We start from the raw sequence: 16,201 nt of genomic DNA, 5'->3' as shown, positions 1-16,201 counted from the left end.
CCTGAAGAAGCAACATTTAAGCTGAAACTGGAAGAAAGAGGAGGAGTCAGCTAGGTGAACGGCATTTGTAAACTTGAGTGGGGGGCAGAGAGAACATAGGGCTTTTTTTTGTTGTTGTTGTTGAGGAAGATTAGCCCTGAGCCAACGTCCGATGCCAGTCCTCTTTTTTCCGAGGAAGATTGGCCCTGGGCTAACATCCATGCCCGCCTTCCTCCATTTTACATGGGATGCCACCACAGCATGGCTTGACAAGCGGTGCGTCGGTGCATGACCAGGATCCGAATCCCGGAACCCCTGGCCGCCGAAGCAGAGCACACACACTTAACCGCTACGCTACTGGGCCGGCGCCAACATAGGTCTTTTGAGAAAGGAAAGAGTTCACGATTGTTCGAGGCTGGACATCAAGGGCAGGAGTGACGAGAGGCAAGGCTGGGTCATCCTGCAGAGCCTCACAAGCCACGCTGAGGATTTAAAGCTTGATCTCAGAGGGCAGTGGAAGCCATTGAAGCATTTTACACAAGGAAATATAATAACTGGGTTTATATATTAGAAGAAAACCCTGGTGGTGAAGTGGAGAATTGACAAGAGTGGGCACAGGGAGGCCCATTGAGAGGCCATTGAAGACTCCAGGAAAAAGTCGATGACGACTTGGGCTTAGGCTGCAGCAGTAGGACAGAGAGCAGTGGAAAGATGTGCGACACGTTGGGAATGTCACATTGTATACGTGGAGAGTGAGTGGATATGCAGAGTGAGGCCATCCTGGGATCAACAGCTTCCTTAGTGCGGTGCCAGGCTTAGGTGTCTGTGAATGAGTGCATGACTCGAGGCCTCACTTGACTCATCTCAACAATAGGAATAGTTGATAATTTTCCTCTTCAAGACTTAACGGGACATTTTCATGAGTATTAGAGGTCAACTTTTTGACCTTTTAAACAGTAGTGATTTGCTTTCAGCTGGTCTGTTAGCCTTGTTAATAACAGCTGCCAGCTGAGCCTTACATAGTTTTGGGGAGGTCAGGAGCTAGTAATAGTTCTGTGGCTTGGATTTGGCTGGCAGCAGCAGAAGGTGGATTGGGATTTTGGATTTTCTTTCAACCTCTTTGTGCCTCAAATTTCCTAGACGACTGAAAAGTTATAGTGGATGTTTTTCAAGTGTTTTAACCACCTAAAAAGTAAACATGAAAAGGATTAAAATATTAATATATTACCAATCCACTAGCAATGTGATATTTTATGGAAAGTGAGTATTTACGCAGCAAGGCCCGTCATTTAGCCACTCATTTTTAAAATCGTTGTCAAGTGTTTTGAACTGTGTCCCTGCAGCTGCATAAGAAATGGTACCAAGAGAGTGATGGCTTCCCGATTTGTCCTAGTGATAAGGTGAGGAGGGGTGGGTGTTGATCTCTGGTCTCTTGCTAGGAAGTACCGTTTATCAGTTGGGAATGATATTTGGCTGCTTAGTTGTGGGGATCTGATCAAAGTGAATTAAGCACAGGAGGGTTTACTTTTCTCACAAAAAGTTCAGAGCTATTGGTTTGGTGGCTCAAAAGGTGTCAGGGCAGTAGTCTCTGTGATTCTCTAGACCTTTCCTTCATTGGTCCCAAGATGACTGCTACAGCTATAGCCATCATTTGCGCATTCCAGACAGGAAAAAGGAAGCAAACCACTTCATTACTCTTGTTGGCCATCGTGAGGAGTAAAGGAGACAGGAGAATGAACTTCTGTTTTGTCTTAGCTCGGCCCCTTGTCATCCTAGTAGCAGGGATGTTCCGTAATGAAGGAAGAGGAAGAGAATAGAGACAGATGCTGCCACAAACATCCAATCCTGAATTCAAGACAGCCCTCCCTGCTTTGCACACCCTTGTTTGTCTGTTCGGTACAGGCCATTGGAAATGCTAAAACCACTCGCAATGACAACAGCAGCCGTTTTGGGAAGTATATTCAGATCGGCTTTGACAAAAGGTACCACATCATTGGGGCCAACATGAGGACCTACCTGTTGGAGAAGTCCAGAGTGGTCTTTCAGGTGAGTGGTGTGACTCAGGCCTTTTGGTATTTTTTCCCATGGATTATGTCCTCCCTTGCTCCCTGCCCCCTCCCTGAACCCAAAGAGCAATTCATCTTTTGAGTCTGGAATTGGATATACTTTTTCTCTGATTTTCTATGTTTTCTTTCATCAACATGTATTCATGCAAATGCTATAGGCATCAGGCCTGAAAAATGTTTTACCTGGTATTATTTTTTTCAGTGGGTATTGTTTTTAGATTCAATCAACAAACAGGTATTGAGTGCCTATTATGGGCTAGCCCTGTGCTAGACGCTGAAGATAGAGTGAAGAATAAGACAGTCCTGTTCCTTATGGATTTTAGAGTCATGATCAGAGGAATGTCATATAGGGTCTGGGGGTTTCAGCTCTCCCCAGGAACTCTCTTGTTTGCTAGGTTATATATACAAAAAAAGAAAAACCCTACTTGGCCACATATTTAGTTTCCTTTTCAAATAAATGGAGTGCCCTCTTCTCACCTGACTCAGTTCTTCATTGCTCTGTGCCCACCTTTCGCTCCCTCCTTCCCGACTGCTCTCTGGCCTCTCAGTGACCCTCTTCCTCCTCCGCCCTGGCCTTTGGTGGTCAGTGCAACTCACCTCCTCCAGCCTCCTTGCGATGCCCCATCCCTGAACTGAGCTGATGATGCGTGAGCTGGCCACACACCCTCCCCATGGCTTCCCTGCCCTGATGTTTCAGCTGCCTTCAGAGGGGACATCAAAATGCCTCAACTGTTTTTCTCGATGACACCTGTCTCCATGCTGATGCTTGGCCAACGTCTAATGAAATTTTTAACCAGCTTTATTATTTTTTCCCCTTTTGTGCCAGGCTTTCTCTCCACCTCTCAAGTTTGATTTGACAACCCCACATCCTTCATTTCACTTCAGCAAAGCAAACAGCCTGCTGTGCTGGGTGCCGGTCGAATGTGCTGGCCATGGCTCTGGCCAGACTCCTCTCTGAACACCCCTTGAGCCTTCCTCTCTCTGCTCAGGCCTCCCGAAGCACCCCCCGCCCTCACCACCACTCTGCCAACTTCAGGCACGTGTAGCCTGAATATTCACTGTAAATCCTGCCTCGGTCATGGACCTTTCCTGACTGCCCAGCCTGATGTGATGGGAAAGGGTGTAGCTTTTACTTAATTCCAAGCCTCCCAGAAGAGAAAGGGAACCTACTGCAGGGAAATTACAATCCGTCTAACATTAGCCAGGCAGCATGGATATCTAAATAAGTGTTTGTTGATTGACCAACTCACCATTTGTGGAATAGCAATAATGTTCTATGTAGGAAGAAAAAGAAAACACGTGTTTTTGCATAAGTCAAGAGGTAAAAATCCTCAGGGTTGGAAGAGGGTCCCATAATAATGAATAGAAAATCTGGAAATGGGAATTGAAGTGGCAGAGGTGTGGAGGAAAACGTCAGGAAAAGTCTTGACCTCTGTCACCCAGAACGCCCTGGGATTAGACTGGGTGAGGGGATGAACTTGTGGGTCACTGCCCTAAAACTGCTTCCCGTTTTTCCTCCTTCAGGCAGATGACGAGAGGAATTACCACATCTTTTACCAGCTCTGTGCTGCTGCCAGTCTTCCGGAGTTTAAAGAGCTTGCACTAAGTAAGTAAACGGGTGTGCACCCGTCTCCTGCGGTGGGCTGCTAGTGCAGCAGGTGGTACATCTGGGGGCTCTGAGTGGAGAAGGGTGCTCTGCTCAAAGCCCTCCATCGTGGGGTCTTGCCTCAGCTCCTCTCCTCATGTGGGCACGTCCCCTAGACCTCTTTGGGCTTCACTGCCCAACTAGTAAAATAGGGTTAATTGTACCTAGGCTGCCTGCCACAGGAAATGGTTGAGAAGGTTAGAGGCAGGAGTGGAACAGCATTTTGCAGAGCATAAGAGAATTTCCATGCATCATTATTTTGAAAAATGTCTCCACTTTAGGCATCATAAGAAATGTGTCCCAACCATGAGAATCTAGAGATTTAGCTAGTACACATCACTTAACTGTGGCCAAGGAGTTTTTAAGTCATATTTAAGGAATGAGACAGAAAAAGGAGGGCATGAGAGGATAGAGCAGGGATAAATTGGGGGTGGCTCGAGGGACATATTGTAGAGCCTGGGTCTCACCGCAGAAGATGAGAGAGGGGCTTAGAGGAGCGACACTGGACTGCTGGGCGTTAGCGGGCACAGTGCTGGTTTCTCCTGGACAGGCGGGGAAGCTGTGGCACGCCCGCGCTGGAGCAGGGGAATGGAGCAACCTGAAGTGCCTCTCAGCTCAAGCCAGCAGGATGTCACCTGTTGTTCCCGTCAGATAAAAAGGCAAGCTTTCCGTGGGTCCCAGTCATCCTTCATTTCAGCTAGTGCTGTTTGCCAAGGGGCCTGATGAGCAAGTTCAGTTTGCCTTGAGACTGTTGACTGAGAGCCAGGGCAAAGCGAGAAGAGGGAGCAGGCTTTAGTTCTTGCTACCACACCAACGTAGCACCTCTCCTTGGGGCCTGGGCCCTTCCCCCTTCTATGCACAGGGGCTTTGTCATGGAGTGCTGACTGAGTCCTGCCGCTGAGTCCTCAAAGCCCATCTCCAGATGGACTGTGTGATGAGGGCAAGCCTGGGGGCCGTGCAGCGTCCTGTGTTTGTGGAACATCCTGTCCCTGGCCTGTTGTCTCTATTTTTGGAGGTGTGGGGAGGTCCAGTACTAACGGTGTGAAGAGCTGAGTGTCTAGACAGAGGTTGGTTGGTCTTTGTGCAACTGTGAGAGACATAGACTTCTGAGGCTTTGCTGTCCTGGACCAAATCCTAGCCATCTTAAAGGCCAGCACCAGATCCGCCTCTGACCACTCCAGCCTGTGCTCCCAGTCGCTAAAATACATCAAGTGGTTCAAACCTCGGTCTGCCGTCTTAACTCTATGCTTTACTTGCTTATGAGTTCCTGTAGCAGTAGGTGCCTGTGCCATGCAATTTAGCTTTGGTTCCCTCATTATTCATTCATCAAACCCTACATAGGCAGTGTTAGGCACTGGAGATGTGGTGTTGAACACAACAGTTGTGGGTCCTGCCCTCACTTTGCTTACAGTCAGTTGCAAAACAGTGATAAGGATATGCTGAGTGAGGCATAGCTGAGGTGGGTCAGAAGATTCCCAGGGGAAGTAAATTTAAATTGGGGCCCAAAGGAGGAAACCCTGGATGGCACATACTGTACTGGTTTTGTACTCTAGTTGTTCAGTGCTTGCAAGTCTGATTCTCCCCAGTGAAATCATAAACTTATTGGGGACAAGGACTGAATGTTACAAGCCTTGTCTGAGCACTGCCCTGTGCTGGCACCTTGGGGCTCTGATGTTGGCTTATGGTTGCGAGGGACCAGGAGGCAGGCCACGTCAAAGGCCACTGCCATCCTCTTTCCTTCCCAGAGCGGGAACGTGGGCCCAGTTGGTCTTTTCAGAGCCAACCTGTGAGAAATGAGAAATTTTTTCTAGGGCCAGTTTTATAGAAAATGAACAAGTACTGGCATGATCCATCTGGCTGTATTTGGACATTTCGTCCCAAATGTAGCTTTAAGGTAATAGGGAAGAAATCCTCCTCAGGTTTTTTGCACTTACATGAGTGTATTGAGGTGAAAATTGACTTCTCCTTATTCTATGTCTTGCCAAGGTTCAGACTCCTTGGGGCCCCACTGGAGCAGTTGAAAACTGCCCAATTCAATTGATTTATTGCTCCTTTACCTGCATGTGCCCTCCCAGGGCATCTTGTTGGAGCAAAGTGAAGAGGCTTTGATAAGCTCTTGTGCTCAGGTGTGAGGCTGTCTTCAGCCTTGTGGGTGGATTGGCTGCGAGCCCTGAAGCTTGATGATTTAGTTCCACTGATAACCCTGGTCAAGTGGCTGGAAATATCAAGTGAATGAAGGCCGAGCCAGCGGCTCCTGGTGAATATTTAGACTGCCTCACCTCCTTCCCCCTTTTCTTCACCTAAACCGTGCTGTTCAAATGCACAGAAGTCTCTACAAGACCCTTTGGCCCAGCAGCAGCTTTGTGCATTTTTCTGAGAATGGAGGGAACAGATTTGCATCCAGTCATCCACACTTTCCTCTGCCCCATTGGTGGTGGTCGATTGCGTTAAAATGACCTCAGGGTGCGATTTAAAAAAAAAAAAAAAAAAAAGTCCAATGAATAATTTGTTACAGTGTGACTAAATGATGGTAAAAAGAGGTGTAATGGGCCCATATTCCCTTAAATACAGCCTTCAAGTAACAAGGAATAAATTCTCTTTCTTCTTTTTCATTTCCAGAGCTGTGTTGATACAGTTTATAACAACCTCTCCTGCCTTGCACAGGTTGGAGCATATCCTCCGTGGGTCAAGTGCAAGCCCTTGGCCGTGGCCTTGAGGGTCCAGCACTCTAATCCCTGGGTTCATGCCACCTCTGTGGCCTGTGCCCTGCCTGATCCAGTGTCTGCCTGTGGAGTCAGTTAATAGGGAACTTTGTGGTATATTTCTCCTTGGGAATGCTAAGTAAAGAGAGACCCAAACTGGAGGACAAGAGATGCTGCTCTGGGGTGGGACAGTCAGTGCCAGCTTCGTGGGCCTGAAAGGAGAGCTGAGATCCAGGCAGGCTAAGCAGACAGGAGAAGACCGCCTCCTGTTGGGATGTCTGTCTTCAGAGGGTCTGGAGAGTGATGTAACAGAGGTGATTGCAATCCTTAAACCAGATGGAAAGGAGACAATAATTTTGACTGGATTCAGTTCATTTAGTAGAGAATGCTGTGACTGACCCGGGGCGGGGAGGAGGGCCCCTGCAGTGATGAGCCTCACCTGGAAGGAGTTGCCTGCCGGGCCTGAGTTGGGGAACGGGAAGCAGGGGAGATGGGGTGGTTGGTCTGACTCAGAACATCAGGCCATCAGACCCTGGCTGTTGACAATGAGGGGTCTTTGATAGGAGCTGAAAATGCCTCCTTCCTCCAATGTGGAAGTTGAGTGGCCTCCTCTGGAGCCTCAGGAGACTGTCTTTGTGGTGTGTCAAGCCAATACTTCTCATGAGTTAGGTTGTGTTGATGGCAAAATCATGTCGTAGGTACACAACCGTCTCCACAATAGGGTGATCAAGTAATGGACTCCCAAGGCCTGGCCAAACTCAGGGTGAGCCTGGGCAACCCCTTAAAGCCCCGTGTTCCTCACTTTGCCTGTCAGAAAAATGGGAGTAAATGATATATTTAGTCATCTTCACGTGGGTACTGTAAAAATCGTCAAATTGAGATACTTTGAAAAGGAAGTGTAAAAGGAAAACTGAACTGGTGCTTTTATTAAGCCTTTGAAACCATTATATTACTCAGTGCCAGAGCTCGCAGGGTGATTAGATATGAAAGAGCTAAATGTGCCATTTCCACCAAAACCTAATGTGACTTCCTTCATAAAACCTCATTTCTGCTGTGGCTGTGAGTGAGCTTGGGGCTGAAGTCCTTCCTCTCCCAGTTCAAGTGCCTCTGGTCTTCAGAGTGGGTTAAGTTACTCCTCCAGGAAGCCTTCCCTCAAAAAATACAGCTGAAATTCTGCTCTTCATTCCTGGGGGCAGAAGTGTTGCCTGATGAGTATAGCTCAGGTTGTGTGGGACGGGGGTTGGGGCCTGGGTTCTGCCACTTCCTAGCTGGGCCTGGCAATGAGTGCTTGACCAGCCAGAGGACTTGGCGAAGTTCGGTGTGGCTTGGAACATAGGATACAAAGTGGGAAATGGGAGAGACCAGGAAACAGAAGTAGGCAGGTCCATTTAAGGCATGAACAGTGGGTAGAGCTGAGGAATGAACAGAAGGAAACTGGTGTATCTGGGATGTAGAGATGGAGAAGGAAGGATGAGGCATGAGTCTGGAGTGGCAGGAGGAGGCCACGAAAGATCCAGGAGGGTCTCCTAGATCCTTTGACCTTTGCCTTGAGGGCAGTGGGACAGGAGGGGGATCTCAAAAGGGCTTTAAATAGGGGAGCTGTGTGATCAGGGTTACCAACAGTGTGGAGGTGGATTTGAAGGGACAGGGGCAGAAGCAGGGAGACTGGTTTAGAGTCTTTTGCAACAGTCCCCAGACCACAGATGCTGAAGGTCATTCCAGGGCAATGGCCATCAGGATGGAGGAAGGAGAGACTCCAGAAATTCCTAGGAGATCACATGGGAAGGACAGGTGTTGAAGGAGGACTGGGCGTTGCAGTGAAGCTGCATCTCGGCACCTTGAACTAATGTGCGTTTCAGCATCATGCCCAGGTCAAGGGAGAAGAGTTTAACTGGTGTTTTCAGGGGAAGAGGAAAACCAGCCAGTGTCTAGTGTCGGCATCTTGTCTAAATCGAACGTTATTCACTTAGAAATACCAGGTACTAGGCAGGTTTGTACCACACAAATGTACTATATTTTGCAGAAAATTTAAGTGATTTCAAGGGTAATTTTGATTAGATTCAGTTGGTGCCTTCAATGCTGACTTGCAAGCCGTGCAGTGTGGATACTACCCAGGGCTTTTTGCGTTTTTGCCCTCTGCTGAGGGTGGCTCTAAATCCTATGACAGAACTGGCCCTCCCCTCACCGGTTGTCTCCTGGGCTGTTACCAGAAGCCTGACAGAAGAGGAATTGAGCTGGGGGATGAGAGCAGACATGTGAGGGGCTCAGCCTGCATTTGTTCATGTGCCTGAATAGCTCAAGGTGCCCCAACCTGGTCAAACAAACAAAACCATGTCACCTTGGGCACATCACTGCCCGCCCCTCATTTGTCAAATGAGGATGTCAGGCTAAGATTATTGACGGCCATGGAAGCCTGTGGTTCTAGGGTGGGTATACATTTCACTTGTGTATATCAGATCCCTTTTAAAAACAAGTCTGGGGCTGGCCTGGTGGCATAGTGGTTAAGTTCGTGCACTCTGCTTTGGTGGCCTGGGTTTTGCAGATTCGGATCCCAGGTGCAGACCTACACTGCTCATCACGCCATGCTGTGGTGGCATCTCACAAAAAATAGAGGAAGATTGGTACAGATGTTAGCTCAGAGACAATCTTCCTCAAGCAAAAAGAAGCAGATGAGCAACAGATGTTAGATCAGGGCCAATCTTCCTCACCAAAAAAAAAAAAAGTCTGTGGTGAATCCTACTGTAAATTGACCTATTCATGACTTATCTTTTATGTTCACAGGTTTTTCACATACCAGTTAACACAAATGCAGCAGTGTTTTCTGTCTGTGTAATCCAGTGTGCAGTCCCATTTGCCATTGTCAATAAATATAATATTTTAAAGAGTTCCACATCTGGCTGGGAATAAAATTTGGTCTGGGATGAGCAGACATCCTCATGGGTCGTGATCTGCAGGTAAACTGGGATGGAGCTTCTCTCCGATGCCTGATGCCTTACCTCCTTGCCTTCACAGCATGTGCGGAGGACTTTTTCTACACGTCACAGGGAGGAAACACGTCCATCGAGGGTGTGGATGATGCTGAGGACTTTGAGAAGACTCGACAAGCCTTCACGCTCCTTGGTAAGGAGCTTCTGAATGGGGGAGAAAGCCCGAGGGTTGATTTCATGGAGAGAAAAGCAAAGCAGTGTCCCATTTGGCTTGCCAACCTTCATCAGCTGATGGCGAGGCCTTCTCGCCCTTGGTGAATGTCTTCTTACTCTCTCATTCCATTCGAGCCTTGGGCTCCAAATCTTAAGGCTTGGTGCTCTGTTGACCTTTCTTAAAATAAGGATTTGAGAGTTGTGCTCTCAGGCACTGCGAAGTATCCGTTTTCACTCATTCCAGCCGTTGACGCCAATGGAGGAAACCCAAGAAGAGCTGTGTCTTTTGGTGCTGTGGTCGGGGTTTAGAGGCAGTGTGTTCTAGCAGAAAGAACATGCCTTTTGGACCAAACCATCTATGAACCACAATCGTGGGGTCCCAGTTGGAAGTAGACTGTAAAGTGTGTAGCTCTGTCATACGTACAGTGTTGTTTCTGTTATCGCTATTTCCATGTAGAGCTCAGCAGTGGAATCCTTCAAACAAGATCTCTCTTTCTTTCTGGGGCATAAAAAGCAGTAGAGCTGGAGCAAATTGCCCCTTCTCTCCTGCCAGTTTTGGCGGAGAAGAGCCCCAAGTGGTAAGGTGGAAGATGAGCTATTCTTAACTGGGAAATTGAAGTGGTAAATTCCTGGGACCTGCAGCCCCAGAAAGCAAAGCCTGGGAAGTCAGCCTGAAACCCGTGAGGTAGCTCTGGATGGCCCTTGTGTTTTTCCCACCCCTTCCCTGACAGAGACAGACAGTTGGCTTCTGATTCACGTGACTAACCCCAAGCAGCAGTTCTTAGATTATTTGGTGGGAATCAGGGAGGTTTTATCCAGTGTCCAAATGAAACATGGCCAAACAGGACACACTCGAATCTCTAAATGGGGAGAAAACCAGGACTTCGTGTGCTGAAATCTGAGTGCTGTTCACTTCTCTGGATACCTGGTAGATAGATATGGTTTGTCTTTTGTACCCGTAAAATATGGGTCAGGACACAGAAACCACACTGGTTATTCCAGTAGAGAAAAATTAATATAATTAATTGTCAACTAAAGCAGTAGTAGAGGATTAACTACTATTAATTACGTTAACTACTATTAATGGGGAGTAAGAGGACTTTCGGGGTCCAGAAGTAGCAGGAGCAAAAGAACTCTCTCTAGAGTGAGGAAGCAGCCAATAAAAGAATTATTGACTAGCAGAGCCCCCCACGCCTGGCTGAAATTTCAAGCACTTCTAGGAGGATGTTGCTACCACCAGATCAGGAAGCCGACTGGTGGTGACGACGCTGCCGGAGGGTGTGGGCCGGCACTGGTCTGTACAGCAGCCTGCAGTTGCCCAAGGGTCTGGTGGGGCCAGAACTTCTTAGAAACAGCTGCTAATGGGGAGAGCATGGCCTGGACACATTAGCGGGAGCTCACCTGGAAGGTTGCTGGGCTCCTAAGGTGAATAATAACCGTGGAGGACCAGAACCGAGAAGAGAAATGTCATCTTGCTGCTGTTGCCTTACAGAGTCACTACAGTCCCCTCTGTTGACCAAGCAGCAAAGGGGAAATGTTTGCAGGGTGGAGCTCCAGTATCACAAAGCAGGGCGAAGGAGCAGATTTAAAGCTGAGAGATAATAAGTTGATCACTGGCACCCCTGACTTCCCCAGCATCGCATAGCTGTTTCCCTCTCCAGAGGTGGAAGCAGGTTTGGAGGAGACGAAGCTGAGCAGGGTAACATTCTGCCCAGTTCGTCAGAGAAGGGAGAAGGCCTCTGGCGGCTCCCCTTTAGTGCTGCTGTGAGCAGTGGGTATGAGCTGATCCGAGGAGAAGGTCATTCCCTCTAAGGCTCTAAGGAGACTGGATACTTTCATTTTCAAAGCAAATGGCATTTGTAAAATTAATTATTTTAATAAGCATTTCTTCCCTACTGTTTAATAAGGATGTCCATTTTTTTATTCCAGAGATTGGCAAACTTTTTCTTAAAGAACAAGATTGTAAATATTTTGGGCTTAGTAGGCCATATGGTTTCTGTAGCAGCTACTCAACTTTGCCATTGTAATGAGAAAGTAGCCACAGACAAAATGTAAATGAATTTATTTATTTACAAAAACAGGCTGTGGGCTACCAGCCATAGGTTGCCAACCCCTGCTTTACTCCTTTGGTTTTATTGTTTGATTTTTGTTTGTTTTGTTTTTTGCTTCCCATAGTGAGATGCTGCTTATTCAGTGAATCCTGTATAAAGAAGGGGTTTTTTGGTCAGTATAGTGCAGGAATCTTAACTATAGTTAGGATTCAATATTTACTACTTAAATTCCTACCATGACTGGGTGGTTAGGTCTTTGGAAATTGACGAAGCATTGGTTCCTAAGAATAAGTGAAGGAGAGCAAAGTGATATATCCCTCTGGTCCTGTGCTGGTCCCAGCACCCACTTCTGACTAGTACTTCTAATGGGACCCACTTGAGAGCAGGACACTCTAAGCTCTGATCAAAAGCCCAGTGCTTTACTCCCTACAGAGTCCACAACCATCTAGCTTCCTGTCTTATCCTGGGTATCAGCCTCTGGCTTCAACCTGCCTTCCTTTTTCCAGTCTCATTCAGTTACACTGACCCCAGATGTATGCCTAAATTCTTTGGCCTCTGGCTGTTTTTTGGATTATTAGATGAAATAAGACCAGCTATTTGAATGACAGGTACATTTCTGTAGACATTTGCAAGTATTTGCAGTCTGTGTAACAGCCATCAACTCAGTCATCCTGTCACTCATGTTTCTGAGCACTTACTGTGTGCCAGACACTGAGGATATAGTGATGAAGCCAGAACAGGGTTTCATTATATTATTATTTTTTTACTTTGTATATTTTGAGAATATTATGTAATAAAAATTGAAAAGTAAATCCCTGACCCTATGAAGCTTACATGGTAGTAGTGGTCATCTGACATTTTTAAAGTCTAGAGTTAATTTGTCTAGTTCATGTTTGGGTTGTCTACTTTGTGAATTGTCTGAGTAAAGTTTTTAATCCTAGAATGAAACATCTTTATTCCCATTTATCTATGTGTCACTGACTTTTGTTTTTTAGCCTAAGTATTTTTAACGTTAACTGCAGTTGGGGAGAGAATATAGGGGAACAATTGTATTATTTCTTAAACTGAACGGTAGATTGACTGTGTTCATTATATTATTCTGTAGCCTTTTTTATAAGTCTGAAGTTTTTGTAATGCAAAAAGAAATAATGCCATAAAGCTCAATATAAATTTTAAGAGATTATCCATGTCTTTGATAACTAATGTGCGTAAATAAATTTGACAATAGGTGTTTGCTGCCACAATGGTTCCAAGGTAGATGTTGTATGTCTATAGCCATAAAGGAGCATGTAGCGTGGCGATAGCCTCCAATGGGGAACGGCTAGGAGCCAGCTGGCCATCCAGCCCCAAGGAGAAGTTTCTCCTCTTCTTCCCCCATTGGCACCTTGGATGTGTGTCACAGATGTTTGCAGGATATTATGTTGGGAGAAAAATGATTGCAGATAAATGACCATTCTTATTAAACCCGTAAAAACATCCATAAAGTGTTTGGTTGAAATGAAGTCCAAAATGCGTCTGCATGATTGCTGCCTCTCCTTTGCTCCTGGAGAAGTTAAAATAGTAGCTTGACCCATCTGGTTTGATCAGGACAATCAGAGTGAGGATATTTCCCTTTTAGTCCAGGGAGCGCTTTTGCCCTCTGAGCTGTTCCTGAGAGTGGTAATTACTTGGTGAAGAGCCTGGATCATTTTCGGAGTCATTGGCCCTGAAAGGAAAACCAAACCTTATTTTTTTTAAAGTCCTTAAAAAAAGGGTAAAATGTCCTTTCTATCCTACCATGGATATTGAGTGTCATGCATTCATTTTTTTTTTTCCCCCCCAGGAGTGAGAGAGTCCCATCAGATAAGCATTTTTAAGATAATTGCTTCTATCCTGCACCTTGGAAATTTGGAGATTCAGAGTGAGCGTGATGGTGATTCCTGCAGTATATCAGTAAGTTGCACACCAGCACCAGAGATAAAATGTACACAATTTACTTGGTTCTTACAGTTCTATACAACTGAAATGTGTCTTTACACTTAGAGGACGCTCATGGGTTATTTATTCTTAACAGTAATGGTTTCTGTTGCTTTGCTGATAATTTTTTAAAAGAATGAATCCTTTTCAAATCAACTGCCATCAAATTTCTGTCACTGAGGACAGGGAATTTAGTGGCTATTCAGTAAATTCTTTTTGATGGATTGGTTTTCCAAGTACCCTGAGGTCCATGGAATTCTACAAAGTGTTATCAATCCGTGAGTACTTTCTGAGCTCCGGACTGAGGTGCATGCTGCAAGGATATGAAGGAGTGTTGGACACCATACTTGGTGACTGTCTCCAAGGAGCCTACAATCTAACTGGGCAGACCAAACAGATGGCAACCCTTGCCAAGATTTTGACAGTACGAGGCAGAATATTGTGAGACATCTATGTAAAAGTATTGTAAACTGTAAAGTGCTCCATAAATGCTCATAATGATTGTTATTTTCCTGGTGCCCAATGTAGAACCTAATATGTGATAGATAAAAAATGTCTAAGTGAGTGGATGTTGGAGTAGGGACTGGCACAGAAGTAGAGACAGCAACTATTGTGTGCTCTCAGGTGTTTAATGGTGTCTGGCTACACTAAAGCTGGTATTCTGACCTTGAATAAGGGAATCTGCAATTGTTTATAATAGACCTTTTTTATGTCCATTGGTAGCTAAGTCCTGGGAGGTACAAATTATAATTCTTGCTTCCAAGGACGAAGAATTTAAATAACCAAATTCTGGGAAAAGACAGACAATACTACAGAATAGGAATGTGGGCATGTGTCCATGCCACTCATAAGCTGATGCTTTTTCAAATGAGCAAACATTTATTAACCTCCTACTGTTTGTCTAGGGTTAGGGGTTATCAGAGTTAAACCTGGCCTGCCTTTAGAGAGAGGAAGACCTGAACTGTAGCTGGCATCTGGCAGAACTCATCACCCTCCCCCACCCCTGCCCCATACATTTTCCCTAAACGAGAAATGGTGTTGGGTTTGGGGGGTTCCCAGGGCCTGTCAGGGCTGCTGCCATCTCAACGTGGAATCTGCAGCCTCGTGAGAGCTTTGAGGCTCACCTGCCTTGGCCTGGTGTGAAAGGAGGGACTTTCAGGGCTGGGCAGTGTTAGGTGCCCATGGACATTAATGTGCATGTGCCTGTGTTTCTGTGTGTGATGGGGCGTGTGTGATGGGGCAGTGAGGTTGGCAGTGATGATGCTATGAGACAGACTGGGGTCTGCAGAGGAGGACCTGTGCCTTGCGGGGGATGGTGGATGGGCCTCCAGTGCAGGCCAAACACTCTAGTGAATTAATCTGAGTCCTGGGGCCAGTGAAGTATTGCCCCTTATGTCTTTCGCCTCATGAGAAAGGCATAGAGAGTCTGTGCCTCCCCCAACATGTACCCCAGTAAATGTCCCATGGTTTCTTAAGGCAACCATACTCTACCTGGCATCAGGGACAGGTGAGATTAGGAAGGTTTGCGCTGAAAAACTCTTGGTTTAGGCTGGTCAGATGCAGGAAAGATGACAGACGTTCCCTTAGCCTCCAACCCACCCAAAATCCCACCCCTACTTCAGTCCCCTTCGTCTCTGAGTCACATCCATGGATTCTTACAGCATTTGTATCTCCTCTTCATGGTGCTTAGCATGCTTGTAATTTTACATTTATCATGTGCTTATTTGCTGCATGTCTCTCTCCCTCATGAGACCCCACAGTCTGTGAAGGCGGGGACTGTACTGCTCATTATTATATCACCAGCACCCAGCACAGGTATCTGATAAGTAGGTGGATGGACGAGTGATTGAGCCTCTCTAGGCTCAGGGGTGATGCAAGTGAGAGTTGAGTGAACGGGCAAATCTGAGGTCTTAGTAGGGATTGATGGTGAGCCTCCAGAACCAGGTCCAGTGGGTTCCTGGGCACCTGCAATTGGAGATGGGGCAGGGCCAGGGCCTCTCTGGAAAGCCAAGGCTTAGGCTTATAAATGAAGTATCTTTCTGATCTTATAGCTGATCCTCCACACCCATCCTCTGAGGGGACATTCAGGTGAGAAGAAAGTGAACGTTTATTGGTAGTATTTGAATCAACACCTGTTTCTCCCACTAAACTCGAGGGCTATGTCTGTTGTGCTCACTATTCCTGTTCTGACACACATTGGCACCCACTCAGTGTTTGTAAAGACTGTATGAAGGTGGGAATATCAGTGCACGCTTGGGGAAGAGTGGACGGAGGATACAGGTGGTGGAGGGAGGGGAAGTGGTGAAGGGAGTGGAGGAGAGAGGATGCCTCACAGGTAGGGGTTTGGATACCACATGACACAGCAGGCTCTCTGTCTGAGAGACTACAGGAAGTCAGAAGGCTTTTGAGCACAGACACGCAGTCTAGGCTAGTCTTATATTGTTCTTCAATTAGCAGTTGTGCAGAGAACTAATGGAGAGTGACTCAGTCAGGACTGCCAGGGTTCAAATCCTGGCTCTGCCACTTGCTGATAGTCACCTGCCCTTTCTGTTTCCTCCTCTGCAGAGTGAGGGTGATGTTGCCTACCCTAGCTCAGGGCTCACATGATTGAATTCTTGACTATTATCATCGTTGTTAGAACCAGAGTGGACCTTACGAGCGT

At 46.6% G+C, this 16,201-nt stretch overlaps 1 protein-coding gene across 2 annotated transcripts in view; it reads left to right on the top strand.

Annotated features, from left to right (window-relative positions):
- The window catches only part of MYO5B (myosin VB), a 344,347-nt gene that overhangs the window by 197,091 nt on the left and 131,055 nt on the right, over nucleotides 1-16,201 (top strand). For both annotated transcript variants that reach the window (XM_087439196.1, XM_014781411.2), the window contains exons 6-9: nucleotides 1,882-2,025; nucleotides 3,570-3,651; nucleotides 9,405-9,512; nucleotides 13,406-13,515. In XM_087439196.1, the coding sequence (XP_087295322.1) occupies nucleotides 1,882-2,025; nucleotides 3,570-3,651; nucleotides 9,405-9,512; nucleotides 13,406-13,515 (444 nt within the window). The remainder of the gene's footprint in view (nucleotides 1-1,881; nucleotides 2,026-3,569; nucleotides 3,652-9,404; nucleotides 9,513-13,405; nucleotides 13,516-16,201) is intronic.

Source organism: Ceratotherium simum, chromosome 14 (assembly GCF_057802395.1).
Source record: "Ceratotherium simum simum isolate JZ-2026a chromosome 14, ASM5780239v1, whole genome shotgun sequence".
NCBI classification, from domain to species: Eukaryota; Metazoa; Chordata; class Mammalia; order Perissodactyla; family Rhinocerotidae; genus Ceratotherium; species Ceratotherium simum.
Note: the sequence above shows the minus strand (reverse complement) of the source record. Positions and strands in the feature narration are given on the sequence as shown.